This window comes from Lygodium microphyllum, chromosome 28 (genome assembly GCF_053477565.2).
Source record: "Lygodium microphyllum isolate KBCC chromosome 28, Lygodium_microphyllum_v1.1.10, whole genome shotgun sequence".
NCBI lineage: Eukaryota > Viridiplantae > Streptophyta > Polypodiopsida > Schizaeales > Lygodiaceae > Lygodium > Lygodium microphyllum.
In genome coordinates this window covers 81,789,737-81,804,003 of record NC_141162.1, presented here as the reverse complement: position 1 = coordinate 81,804,003, position 14,267 = coordinate 81,789,737, and the positions used below count along the sequence as shown (strand labels likewise).

Below are 14,267 nucleotides of genomic sequence, written 5' to 3'. Positions count from 1 at the left end.
CAATTCCAGAAGAGACTTCTTGGTCCAAGAGGAAAGAGGCACGAGAAACAAAATCATGTTGATCATGATGCATTGAGCAACCTTAAGTCTCACATGAAGGGGCCAACCTTCAGACTTCCAGTACATGAACCGATCATGAATACGGGATGACATCCAATCTAGCAATGTATGAGGAGCTACATCCACACCAATAGGATAGCCCAAGTGTCTAGTTATGTCTCCCTGAGAAATCACAATTCTATGTCAGCCCAAGGCCTGCAAAACATTCTCCGTGCAAGAAAGCAATGTAGATTACTGAGAGTTAATATGAAGTCCTGATGCGATAGCAAAAATATTCCATGCAACCATTGCTCGAATGACATTCGAGCAATCAGCCTTAAGAAACATGAAGAAATCATCTGCCAAAGATTGCCCCAAAAGTTGGATCCCACTAGGAAGAGTCAGACCAACAATCTCCCCTTGATCGGCCAACTTGTCCAACAATGAAAGCATCGGGTGAGTGACTAAAGCAAACAGCAAAGGGCTAAGAGAGCAGCCTTGTCGAAGAGACCGGGATAAGGCAATTTCATCCGTGATCCCTCCATTAAGTGTGATGCGGGCTACAGCACCCTGACTAATGGTATCCACAAGAGAAATCATACAAGGTCCAAATCCCATGGTGGTCATAGCTGCCGCAAAAAAGACCAACTAACATGATCAAATGCCTTTTCAATATCAAGCTGAAGTGTAACAACCTATTGGGCTGAAGCTTTAGCATCGTCAATCCCTAGTTGAACATTCAAAATATTGTGCATTATATTCCGGCCCTTAATGAAATCGTATTGGCGTAGATGAATCAACTACAAAAATACTTTCTGCAATTTGTTGGCAATGATTTTAGAAAAGATTTTATATAAAGAACCCATAACAAAAACGAGTCTCCATTGTTTCAAGGAGGATGAAGAGGGAAGCTTGGGCAATAACCGAATGACAACAATCTTCCACTCTGAAGACATCTACCACAATTCCACGATTGATGACACAAACGAGACAATGGATTCTTACGTTGCTCCACATGGGCCAAAAACAGTTCATTAGGAAGCCCATCCCATCCAGGGCTTTTCCTTCGAGGAAAATGAGATAGCACCTCTTCCACTTCTTCCTCCGAAATATCGGCCTCCATCAAATCAGCCCATTCTAGCTTAACCTGATTACCAACCAAATTGCAAATATATCTACAAGCAGAAAGAACCGCATCTAAAAGAATCTCCTGTGGGCCCAGCAGTGATTTATAAAAGTCAACACACATCTGAATTATGGAAGCAGATTCAATCACCATAACACCTTGCTCATCCATCAAATGCACAATATTTTCATGAGCATATTTCTGATGCAATCGAGCAAAAAATTTACGTGATTGACAATTATTGTCGTGTAAAGCTTCAGCTCTAGCCAACAATTTGTATTTAGCATATTTCTCTTCCTGTAAAGATTGAACTCTACCTTTCAACCATTCAATGCATGTGAGCAAGTCATCATTAGAGTCCCCTAACTGACACAAAGACAATGCTGAATACCATACTGTTGGGATAACGATTGGGATAACGATCGGGCATTATCCCTAAAAACAGCCCATGCTTGCATCCCTTCAAAGAGGACCTTGGAACTAAAAGAAGCAATCAGTTGCTGAATATATTCTAAAAACTGATTTTACAGCAGAAATGACTGATTGAAACAAAGAGGCAAATGGGCAAGGAGGGCCTTGAAGGCATGGACCGGTTTGTGATTCAGCTCCAAGACCAAAGGATAGTGGTCTGACAAAACATGCTGTCTCTCCACCCACATATCAATAACTTCAGGAAGAAAAGAATCACTTTGGCAAATATAGATCCGATCTAGTCAGGCCCAAGTATTTGGATGCTAAAGAGAGCGATAAGTATATCCGACCTGAGAAGGATGCAACCAACACCACATGTCCTATTTCAAGGATACAACTGCCAGAGCATCCCAAGCCTGCCGCTGAGGATCATCCATGACGGAGTGTTGTGAAGTCGCTTGATCCATAGATACACATGCATTAAAGTCACCCATAACAAAGCCTGGACGAGCCATGGCCAGGCATTGCAAATCATCCGAGAGTTGATGATGTTCTCGAGCAGTAGAAGGAGCATACATCCCCACTAGCCACAAAACCTCTCCCTCATATAGGATTTTCAGAATCATAAATCTACCGTGATGGTCCTAAGAAACCAAAGATGGTTGCAAGGATGATTTGACAATGAATATAACTCCAAATTTATGTGGAACATGTCCACTAAAAAAACTGAATAATCCTTGTATACATAGGTAGATCCTACCAAAGCATGTTGTTTACACTCCATGGCACAAAAAACATCCCAATTTCCACTTAAAGCAACTTTCTACAACCGATGCTGCTTACTGCCCAAAGAAACACCTTTCACATTCCATAGAGCAATTTTCATGATAAAACTAAGAAAGAAAACTATTGAACCACCCCTTTCCCTTTCCCTTTTATATCAACAGCTTTAGCTACCTGAAATTTCTCCATTTCACTTCAAATCACATCTACCATATCTGCTCTCTACAAACTAGCAATCGAATCATAAGAAGGAAACTGTTGTTGCTGAGAACAGTAAACATCACGAGGAGGCACAAGCCTCCCTTGCGGATCAAAGCGCAAAGTAGAATCAGAAGTCCTTTTATCCTCCACAGTGACTACAGGAGAACGTGAGGATTGAGGTTTCATGTAGAAACCCCTACCTCTACATTGAAAAGTCTGAGTGATAGGCAACGGAAGTGGGTGGGCAGCAAACAAACAAGACTCCTGTCTAGCATTGTGTCTAACCACAATAACCTAAGAATTATCTTACAGAGGCAAATTCCGACCAACCGAAAGCAATGCACCCTCTATACCAATTTGAGACGCATTCTTCTTTCCATCATCATGTCCATGTTGAACAAGCGGCTCATGATCAGCTTCTGGCTACTGAACCACTTGCTGGGGATGATGCTCATGCATATCCGTGTCAGGAACCATTGAACTCTGCAAAACATCAGGGCTTCTATCACATTCATAAAATGTACCCCATTTCAGCTCGTAAACCAACATTTGCAACCCCAGAACCTCAAACCGGACTTTAGTTGGGCGAGATTTCCCTGTATCCCAAAGCATGCAGGCCCTATTCCTGTTGCGGGAGGCCAACCGAGGCTCCACCAACACCTCACCAAGAGTTCTCAATACCAAAGGTAGAAGTCTCCAAAGATGTGCAGGAAAATCAACCACCTCAACCCAAATAGGACATGCTTGCCTAAGTACCCCCTTAAATTCTGCCATAGGTCTCCAAGGGACCATATGTACTAACTGACCATCCATAAACAAAGGGATATGTTGCATAATGAAAGCACGCACTTCCGGGGAGTGAAAAAGGACTTCAAAGAACCCCTTCGGTCCATCATAAATCTCTTCAACAAGCGGGGCCTGCACTTGTGCTGAAGCATCATCTTGACCCATCTCAGTAGCACTAACAAGCATAGACTGCAACCAAGCACGAATTCTAGTGATCAAAGGAGTCCTTCCCGTAAAGTAGAAGATGGCTGCCCTCTAATGGAAAGCAGCAATCTGCTGTAAAACCAGATCTGTACCCATGATAGCTACCACATGTTCCCCTTCCAGTAAAGGACTCGCTTTATCCTCATTGGCTTGAGCGTAATCCGACAATAGATTATTAGTAGTGGCCAGCATAAAATGAAAAGGCCCTTCAGGATGAGAACATGAAGCATAAACATTTCCCTGAATTCTGGGCACACAAGACCGGTTCATCGACTGACATTTTGTGACGTTTACCCATCTCATCCCCATCCATCAACTGTCCAGAGTCTTCTGCTGACGAGTCACCATCTGATTCAACCAAATCTTTATCATCCCCATTCCCGATATGCTGGTCAAGAAAGGCCATATCAATACCATTTGACTCCTGCAGTTTCTCCATAACCAAGTTTAATGTTTATTATAATCTCTGTTTTCAAACCCTGATAAACTGTCTCAGATCTGAACAGGATCAGTCTCCGTACACAAGCTCTTGGTGTGCACTGTACCAGTCATGAGGTCAGCCTGAGAATGACTTACACATTTGCAACTAATACCCCAAAGCCCTTTCGATGTGCTCCAGTCAGGAAATCTCTGCACAGGACGAAGGTCAAGCCGCAGTCTGATCGCAGGGCAGATCGACAGCTGGGCACAGAGCAGGGTGGCACAGAACCAGATTGACTCAGATGGGAAGGTGTGCAGGAGCAGAATGCGATCAGAGCCTCTCTCTCTCTCTCTCTCTCTCTCTCTCTCTCTCTCTCGCAGGCGGACACACAGAAACAGGGACCTGCAGTACCTTATTCCGTCTGCACACAGGTGGAACAGGCCGGAGTATGACAAGGCGGTGCAGGAGGCAGGTCATGACAGGTCGCCATCGAGCATTCTCTCTCTCTCTCTCTCTCTCTCTCTCTCTCTCTCTCTCTCTCTCACAAAAGGTATATCTTCAAGAAAATGCTCAAGTGCACTTGTGCATCTTGCTTTCAAAAGAGCACAGAAGATTTGCAAGCTTTCACCTCCCAGAAGCAGTCCAAAAAGAAATATTTGTAACTTTCAACCCATAAGAAATAACAAGTGCATTATTTAGCACCTCATGTGTGGTTCTAAGATGCACAGTTTACTTGCACAGAGTGTAGATTTGAACATAGGGCTGCTTGATTGATCAATGAAATTATACTTTGCTCAAAGAAAGGAGTCGCCAACAAAACATTACAGAGAAAGGCTAACATTGCGATGATGGGTAAACCCCTCAGAAAAGAGTGTGATATAAGGTTCTTAACGAGCTTGATTCCAAAACATGTTTGCTAAAAAATGAGAGAACACTAAAGGTATTAACTACAAGTTCAAATTCAGATAGACTATTAGAGGATCAAATTAACCAACCATGAATTAAGGCAAATTAACATATGAAAGGGTGGTAATAAATTCATGCTGCTGTTTCTTACTTCATTGCATAATAGAGTTTACTGCTAGCAAATGCTGAATAGGCTCAAAGTTTGACCTCAACACCAAACAAGCCCTTAAAGATACTGAAAGGCAGCCGTTGTAAAGTAATACGTTAAAAAAGCAACTTTCAGAGTCTGGAATAAAAGAATTTGTTAGGCAATAAATGTACAGAACATGAATCCAGAAACTCTCTTATTAACAATGAAAATTTTCTCCATGAATGGAATGATAAAGATTGGTATGTGTATACAACCTTGCTTATCTTCACTGGAATTCGGGTGACAAATCAGTCACCTTAAGGAATATATTCAATCAGTAGAACCCCTCACTTTGAGCAGCCTGAAGGGATGGAGGAGTCCCTGGAGGTATACAAGCAACACCTAGATCACCAGCTTTTAAGCATAGGCGTTCTGCATCCTGTAAAGCTTCATCAAGATCTATATGCCCACTAAGCTCATTGATGAACTTCAGTAGCGTGTCAAAATCCATGTTTTCCTCCATTATCTTTCTCTTGTGTTTTGTAAGTACAGCAACACAAAGGTACAAATGTAAGTGCTCAGCTACATAATTTGTCCATAGTCGCTCCCATAACCGAATAACATCTTCATAATCAAACTCCCTGAAAAAAACAACCCCCAGGTCAAATTTCAAAAGAACAATTCAAACAAGAGGCGTTACTCTTCATCTCGTGCCAATAAAAAAATAAAACAAGCCAAAAATTTATTTCGCCCTCACACCCCTCGGAAGAGGAAAAAAGTAGGAGTTGGGGGGGCTGGGAGGACAAAAGAAGCCAGAAGACCACCACCACCACTAACCATAACTTACAAGATACTCAGTAAGGTTCCATTTTAGATGCCAAATTAAACACCTTACTATTTTGTACAATGTGAATGCTGCTTAGCTAGCAATCAACTTTCAAACAGACATTAACACCATATATCCATATTCGTGGATACTTCTGAAATTGCATAAGTGAACCTGACATTGTGAATGGCACAAAAGCTCAGCAGTCTATTTGATATAAGTACTTCAATGGAGACCGCTAGATCAAACATGTTGTTGATCTGGAGCAGCGGACACTCCAGCCAAAGACTATTCAGCCATACCTTTGGATATCCTCCTCAACTTCAGCGACTGATTGGGAAGACGCAACACTATCTGGGAATGGATTGTTTTGAAATATTTTTAAATATTATAGTGCTTGGCTGTGTAGTTAGGATTTTTTTACAGATCAAAATAACTGACTGAAGTAGTTCCCCTTGCCAACGTACACTTGAGGGTCCTCCAAAAGGCATCTCTATCACACTGCACTCTTCTCTATGTTGCATAAGTACCATCCATGGTCTTTCCACAGCCTAAGATTGATGGGACACACAACAGGAATACACACTGATTGGCTGTGTATCACAAGCCTCCTGTGACATAAGAGTTGGCAAATCAGCAATGTCTCCCTATTTCATGCTTGAGATGTCTCATGCCTGGCTTGAAACACATAGATGCCTCGTGATTTAAAAATTAGTCATTTTAGCAATATTGAAAATGAAACAAAAACTTGTGTTTTAGAATGTCATCATGATATTGGAAAAAGGAAGAGACCAGCTGTCACACATGGGATTTCTCAGCAGATCAACCAGAGATCTTTGGAGGGGTCTTGGTTAGAATCGCCACTCCCATTGTCCGTGCCTTGAGATTAGGATCTTTTGGGCTCCACCAACTAGCCCTACCAAAAACACAAGCTGCTTTGGATAGAATATTCGGTGGATGGATGTGTGGAGAGAGAGAGAGAGAGTCTGTCTTCCTCGCGCGATCGCGTCCGCCCAGTCGCTGCCCGACGTTACGTCGCTGCTCGCCTGACGGTCCGTTGCTGCTCGCCTGTCACTCGCGCCTTCTCAGCCCCGTCGACGCCTGCAGATCCGTCCGTCCTCGACCTTCTTCGTGCTTTCTCCCTGCGCCGCCAGCGAAACCCATCGCGCCCTGTTCCTGACGCCCTGCGCCTGCCGCCGTCAACGCCTTCTTCGCCTGGTGCCCTGTCCACAGCCGCCCCTGACGCCCTGCTTCAGATGCCCTGTCCACGGCCGCCCTTGCTGCCCTGTCCATTGACCTGACAGATCCCTGCCCGGCACCCCAGCCTGTCCCGTCCTGCCGTTGCGACCGACAGGCCTTTGTTTCGCCCTTCTGCCCCTGCACGGTGACAGGTACAGCTCAGCTTTCATTAGCTGTCTTTGCAGAGTACACCCCTGGACAGCGCCTCTGTACAGACCAGCGGGCGAGAGAGAGAGCGGGAGAGAGACAGGGTCAGTCCTCCTTTAAGATCAAATTGTCACACGATGGCTGGTTTGGATCTGGATTTCATCGACCAAACAGTGGCAGCACTTGGCCCGGATTCTGATGCCGAGGAACCTGAGGACATGGTTCCGTGCAACGAAGAGATGCCCCCTGGTCCCGACATTCAGCCTGCGGGTAAACGTACCAAGCATACTTCGGAAGAGATAGGTGTTCCTCAGGATCGTTCCTATGCTTAGGTTGCTTCGGATCCTGTGGACTCCCAGGATGTTGACTGGGAGCATTTGTTGGAATTTGCCAACACGTTGCTTGGCGATTATGTTCAACATAATCAGGAAGCCTTTTCTGACTCAGCACCTGACGATGTTCTGGACGCCACCGTCGACCCAAAAACTGTCCTACGCTCCTTTTCGGTATTTTATGATCGCGCTGTGATACTCTTCTTCACTGGTCGAATCCCGCTGCTTTCCCGTATTCGCCAGTGGCTGCACAGTCTGCTACAAGGGGAATGTGTTGAAGAGATTTTTGTTGGCTCCCGGGGGTTTTTTGAGGTTCTGTTGAAATCAGAGACGCACCGTGCTGCTCTCCTGTCTAAACTGCCTTTATTTTTTGAACGCCGGTTGGTTCATGTGGTTCCATGGCGCCCAATGGCAGATTTTCAGCGTCTGCTGCAACGTGAATGCCCTGTGTGGGTAGAAGTGGAAAATTGCCCGGTTGTTTATTGGCCACTGTTGAAGGATGCTATGGCCGCGGTGGGCACTGTTCTCGTCCCTCCCAGTCTCCGGGCAGTGAATCGCAACCGCTTGTGTATGCTATGGGACACTGCAAGAAAAAGGCCTGCTTGGTTGCGCCTCAACTGCTCGGGCATGCATCCGTTACACTTTCGATTGAAATGGGGCAATTTTGCAAGGCATTGCTTTTCCTGTGGACAGTTGGGGCATTTTATGGCTGAATGCCCGGAACATCAACATACCTCCGATGTTGGCCATGCTGCGCCGCCCACGAAAGATATGGTGTGTGATGCCCCGTCGATGGATGCTATCCACCAGCCCCAAGTTCTGGCCAAAGGTAAACAACAGGTTTCGGGTCTGGATTCCCGCGCCACTGATTGGGTGGAAGTACGTGCAAAAAAAGGCAACAGGGTTGTTGCTGGCATGGAAAATACTGTGCCTACTCCCTCACAAGATTCCATGCGTACATATATGCGCAGGAAGGAAATGTTGTCTTCCGAGCGCTCTGCTCCTGCTATGGTTTCCTCTGGCCCCCGTCATCAGCCCGCCAGAAAAATGTATTCAGATCGTCCAAAGGGTCCCCCTGCTAAGCTGGCATTTGATACCAGAGGTAACGTCATTACCCCGTGGGACCGTCGTTATCCCCGTTCCAACCCCAAGCCAGCAGATATGCCGTCTACTTCCAAATCTGGTCCTCAGAACTCTTTTGCTGTGTTGGCGGATTCCTTGGACGAGGGAGTCCTGGACATTCTTGCTGACAAAGTCAAATCGAGGCAAGCTGTGCCTCGTACCTGATTTGGTTTTAACTACACATGAAAATAGCCACGTGGAATGTGCAAGGAATTTGTTCTCGCCACAAGCAACATGCCATGTGGACGGTATTGCATGAAAATCAGTGGGATGTCCTGTGCGCTGTTGAGCACAAGAGTCACGGTGAAGCCGGAAAAGTAGTGGATTGCAATGGCTTTCGACTGTTCTATGCAGGGACATAGGCCATGCATTATTCGGGAGTGCTCATGATTGTACATGACAAATATCAGCCTATGCTTATTAAAAATGATGTTCATGGCCGCTTTTTGGTGATTGAAATTTTATTCGAAGGGGAAATCTTATGGTTACTTGGCCTCTATGCTCCGAATGATTCGTTATCTCGTCGGGAGCTTTGGCAGACTTTGCAGACCTCGTTTGTCACTTGGCAAACGAGGCTTCTTCATGGGGGATTTCAATATGTGTGTGGATTCTTCCCAGTCCACATCGGAGCATTCGGTAATGGACGCGCCGAAAAGTCGTATGTGGCATGAGTTGGCTCTTGCTGTTCTTAAGCAAGATCTCTGGTCCTGGCTACACCCGTCTTCTACAGGGTTTACTTTCCATTCTGCCCAGTATGCAACAACATGGTCGCGACTGGATCGTATGTATATCATGCAGAATGATGATTTTCTTCCCGAGATGCTCGACATCAAAGTGTTGCAGCAATATGCCTTGTCAGACCATTTCCCTCTGCAGCTTGAGCTGCTTGCACAACCCATTGCACCTTTCAAGCGATTTCTGGACCGACTCCCTTTGCGCTTCAACTCATCTTACCTGAAGCATGCACTCTTTCAGGGCTATATGCAGCAATTGATTGACAGATTTGTCTTGGACTTCTCTTCTCAAGGCACTGAGTCTTTTGAAAGATTGCTCTCTAATGTGCAGCGGGTCGCTCGGCAGTATGGGATTTATCATGCCTCTCTTTGTCGGCAGCGTCGCAAGGCAGCAGAGGATCTGCTGGCTTTGGTTCGTTCTCTGCTGGTGGACACTCCGGATGATGCCTTTCTGCTCGCACTGGACATGCGGGTGGCTGATCTTATTAAAGCATTCCAGTTGAAATCATATCAGCAGGCCAAACTGCAACATCTGACGGAAACTTTGCAAGATAGTGCATGTCAGACCCATAAGTTCTTTCGAGCTCTCCATGCCTCTCCTGCTCGAGAAAATATGACCAGACTCGAGGATGCAGAAGGCCACCTTATCCTGGATCCGCAGACTATTGTGCATATGTGCAGGAATTATTTCCGTGACCTTCTCGGTTCCACTTCTCCACCTTCGGCCCAAATTACTCAGGCCCGTTCGGCTTTTTATGACCTGGTCCGCAATCAGCTTCCGCAGGACATGCAAGCTACTATGGAGTCTGATATTTGTGAGGCAGAGGTTACGGACGTCTTGTTACACTTGCCTAAGGATAAAAGCCCGGGTTGGGATGGTCTCACTAATGAGTTCTTTGAAGCTTTTGCTACCCAACTGGTGAAACCTTTGCAGGCTTTGTTTCAGCAGGTGTGGGAAACGGGAATCATGCCTTCCTCATGGAAAGAAGGCCTTATTAAACTGCTTCCAAAAGCTCCTTCGCCATCTAAGTTGATACAGTGGCGCCCAATTTCTTTGATGGGTTCCATGTACAAAATCTTTTCCAAAGTAATGGCGAATCGGCTCCATAAGCATCTCCCGGCCATTGTGCACCCTCTACAGTATGGTTTCATTAAGGGCCGAAATATCCTACACAATGTATTGAATGCTCAACTGGCAATTGATTATGCCAGGCATTCCAATCAGGAGGTCGTACTGATTCAACTGGACCTGGAAAAGGCTTTTGACTATCTAGACTGGTCTTTCGTTGCTGAACTTATGTCTGCTATGGGCTTTGGTCCGCGGATGTCTCGTCTCATATACACCATTAGCGCTGCAGCGTCTTCGCGGGTCATGTTGAACGGAGGTGTTACTGAGCCATTTGTCCTTGCCCGCTCTGTCAGACAAGGGTGCCCTTTGAGCCCTCTATTTTTTGCCCTTGCAACACATCCAGTTCTTTCGATGTTATCTCATATGGCAGCCTCTTCTCAGTTGGTAGGTCTGTCGCTTCCTACAGGACAGCAATTCATTAACCAATCCCTGGCGGATGATACTTTTATGATTTTGCGTGCGGACAGGGATAACCTTCGAAGAGCATTGGATGTTTGGGGCCTCTTTGGTCAGGCGTCCGGCCTTCGCATCAATGCCCTCAAATCAGCCATTCTCAGCTGCACGGAGTCGGATTTGCAGTCCTTGGACTGGCAGGGTCTGGTTGTTCCTCGTGGCTCCATTGTCAGGCACCTTGGGTACCCTTTGGGTGTTGATGTTCCCCCAAAGCAGCTTCTGCAGTGGATTTCTCAGAAAATGGTGGCTAAGTTTATGTATTGGAAATCTCAAGCCTGGCCTTTCCATGTTCGCCTCAAAGTGGCCCAGACTATTATGTTGCCAATGCTCACATATTTCTTGCCATTGTTGCCCTGGACTACTACGACTCTCAATGCTCTTACTCAGTCTATTCGTTTCATGCTATGGAAGAAAGACTCATTGCATGCAGGTATTTCTTGGATCTCTTGGTCGCATGCGTGCACCCCCAAACGCATGGGTGGCGGAGCTATTTTAGATGCCCAAACTCACATGCAGGCACTCCGTTGGTCGCTTTTCCGCGCCTTGTGCTCGAATCATCATCCATGGGTCGATATAGCCCGTTATTTCCTTGAGGGCCATGGGCTTCAACATGGCAATACCCAGATCCGGAGTTCTTGGTGGCATGTTCTTAATGCTGATTCGCAGTTCTCCAATTCTTCTTCGTCGCTGCTTACTCATTTGGTGTGTTCCTGGAAACACGTCCTCCAGAAGGCTCAATGGCATCCAGCGGAGGATCGCTTAACTACTAACTCTTTTCAATTGGAGTTGTTGGCAGTCTCGCGTTTACTTGCATGGGAAGGTAAATAGGACCTCAGACCACAATTCAACCGGATGGCCCGTTTGGGTTTGTCTTCAGTTGCGGATGCCACCCTTGCCAGTCGCAATGTGCTTATATCTTTTCGTACAGCTAGGAGGCTTTTCAGGATCCCTCGTGGATACAAGCCTTTATGGGAACAGCTTTTGAGGGTGCTCCAGAGCAGACAACCCTTTCCTGCCCTTGCTTCGGATCATCCCTGGCAGGATTGGGACCTACAAGGCCGGCTGGCTTTAAGCAAAGCTTCTGCTAACCAAGTGTATCATATTCTGATTAAAGATCGTCAATGGCTCGTCACCAAAGCGAATGCTTTATGGGGATTACGTAAATCCCGGTCATGGTGGAGGGAAACTGTGATGGCGGGCTGGTTGAACAAGACACCCTTCAAATGTAAAGTTTTTCTTTGGAGAATGATGATTGGTGGTCTTCCGCTTGCTTCGGCTCTCTCCAAGCGACGAATCTCCAATGGCCACTGTTTCTTTTGCACCACTGCTGTGGAATCCGCCCGCCACCGATTTATTTCTTGCCCCATCGCAAAGAAAGTCTGGTTATTTTTGTCGGCTGTTTGGCAAGGAGTGGTTGGTTTCACCCTGCGCCCCTTTGATTGGGCTTTCGGGCAGCCCAAATACCCCGCTCCTGCACAACCACATATGAAGCTCGTGTATCATTTTCTTCGATATTGGGGCTGCTGGCATAACTGGACCATTCGGAATGCTTTTCTTTTTGACTCCGCCTATAATATTCAGCGGCATATTGCGAGGCTTAAGGGCCTCTTGTATTGGCAGTTGGATCTTCTCCGGCATTCTGATTTGCTCTCTAGGGAGGACTTACGTCCCTGGCATAGGGCAATTTCCTCTGCATCTTTGCCATGACGTTGTAACTTGTAGTACTTAGAACCTCTTCACATGATGACTTAGATTGTCGTCATGTATCTTGTAATCAAGTAATCTTGTACTTTTTTCGTAATTAATACAATTACCTTTTACGAAAAAAAAAAAGAGAGTATATTTGACGGGGGTGTGGGTGGGTGTGTGTGAGATAGTCACATGGAACGGGAAATGGGAATGGGAAACGGGAAAGGAGAGGATCATGAATTGCCATTCCATGTAACTATATAGTCACATGCAATAGGCATGAAATAGGAACAGGGAATGGGAACCCAAAAATCGCCATTTCATGTGACTATAGTGTGTGTGTGTGTGTGTGTGTGTGTGTGTGTGTGTCAGAGAGAGACTAGGGTTTCTCCTGCAGCCTCTCTGCCCTGTGCGCCAGCTCTTTGCTGATCACGTGGGCCTGGGGGGCCTGCTGTGCCACTTGCCAGCCACAGAGCCTTGGCTGTTCAACGCCTGCTGTGGCTGCAGCGCCTAGTGTCCCTGCTGCACGCAGGGGCCAGTCTGCACGACACACACACACACACACACACAGAGAATGTTTTACGAAAAAAGAGAGAGAGAGAGAGAGAATGAGCTGCTGACAGCTCCTGTGCTTTGATAGCGGGCTTGAAGATGGCTAATATGGATTAGAATGTTGAAGCCTTGGGTCAAAACATGGACATGGAAGAAGATGCAATGGAAGAAGACATGATGCCCTGCACCGACAAGATAGCTCCGCCCCCTCCTAAGGTTCAGCCATCTGTCAAACGCAGCAAGCATCTTCCTGAAAAATTTCCCATTGCCCCTTAGGCCCCTAACCTAGGTGATTCTTTGCCTCGCTCATATGCTCCGGTGGCTTCTCCTTTGTAGGATTTGCAAGAACCAAATTGGAAACAATTGCTCGAGTTTGCGAATACTCTCTAAGGAGAATATGTCGTGCATAAACATTGAGCTACTCCTGTCTCCACAAAGGAGGAGATTTTGGGTATACAAGTGCCTACTCAGGAGGTTCTTCGCTCCCTTTCTCCTTTTCATGAGCAAGGTGTTATTCTCTTCTTCACTAGTCGGATTCCCGTGCTCACTAGGATTCATCGGTGGCTGGCATCTATCCTTCAGTCAAAGTGTGTGAAGGAGATCTTCGCTAGTCTGTGTAGCTTCTATAAGGTTGTGCTTCTTGTACTTCAGCAGAGGTTACGCCTCAATTGTAGCAGCATCCGGCCTCTTTGATTCCAACTCAAATAGGGTACTTTGCTGATCACTGCTTTTTGTGCGGTCAACTAGGTCATTTCATGGCAAAATGTCCAAACTACAAGCACAACCTCGTAGATCAGCCCATGCATAAGGATCAAAATATGGCTCCAACCCCTACTAAGCAACAAACTCTTCAACCCACTCACTCTAGAGCCAAGCAGCCACCTTCTTCTTTGGACCTGGAAACACAAGGTTGGATGGAAGCCCAACGCAGTAAAGGAAAAGAAAAGGAGACTTCCATGTCCACAACACCTATTGATCCTCCTTTGCCTTCACAAGACCCCCCTCCACACTTATTCACATCACTAGGATAAATCTTT

General features: G+C 46.1%; 1 protein-coding gene across 2 annotated transcripts in view; it reads right to left on the bottom strand.

Moving 5' to 3' along the window:
• Window positions 1–5,195: 5,195 nt before the first annotated feature.
• The window catches only part of LOC148011678 (uncharacterized), a 69,890-nt gene continuing 60,818 nt past the window's right edge, over window positions 5,196–14,267 (bottom strand). For both annotated transcript variants that reach the window (XM_087670480.1, XM_087670481.1), the window contains exon 15: window positions 5,196–5,648. In XM_087670480.1, the coding sequence (XP_087526606.1) occupies window positions 5,342–5,648 (307 nt within the window). In that variant the 3' untranslated portion in view covers window positions 5,196–5,341. The remainder of the gene's footprint in view (window positions 5,649–14,267) is intronic.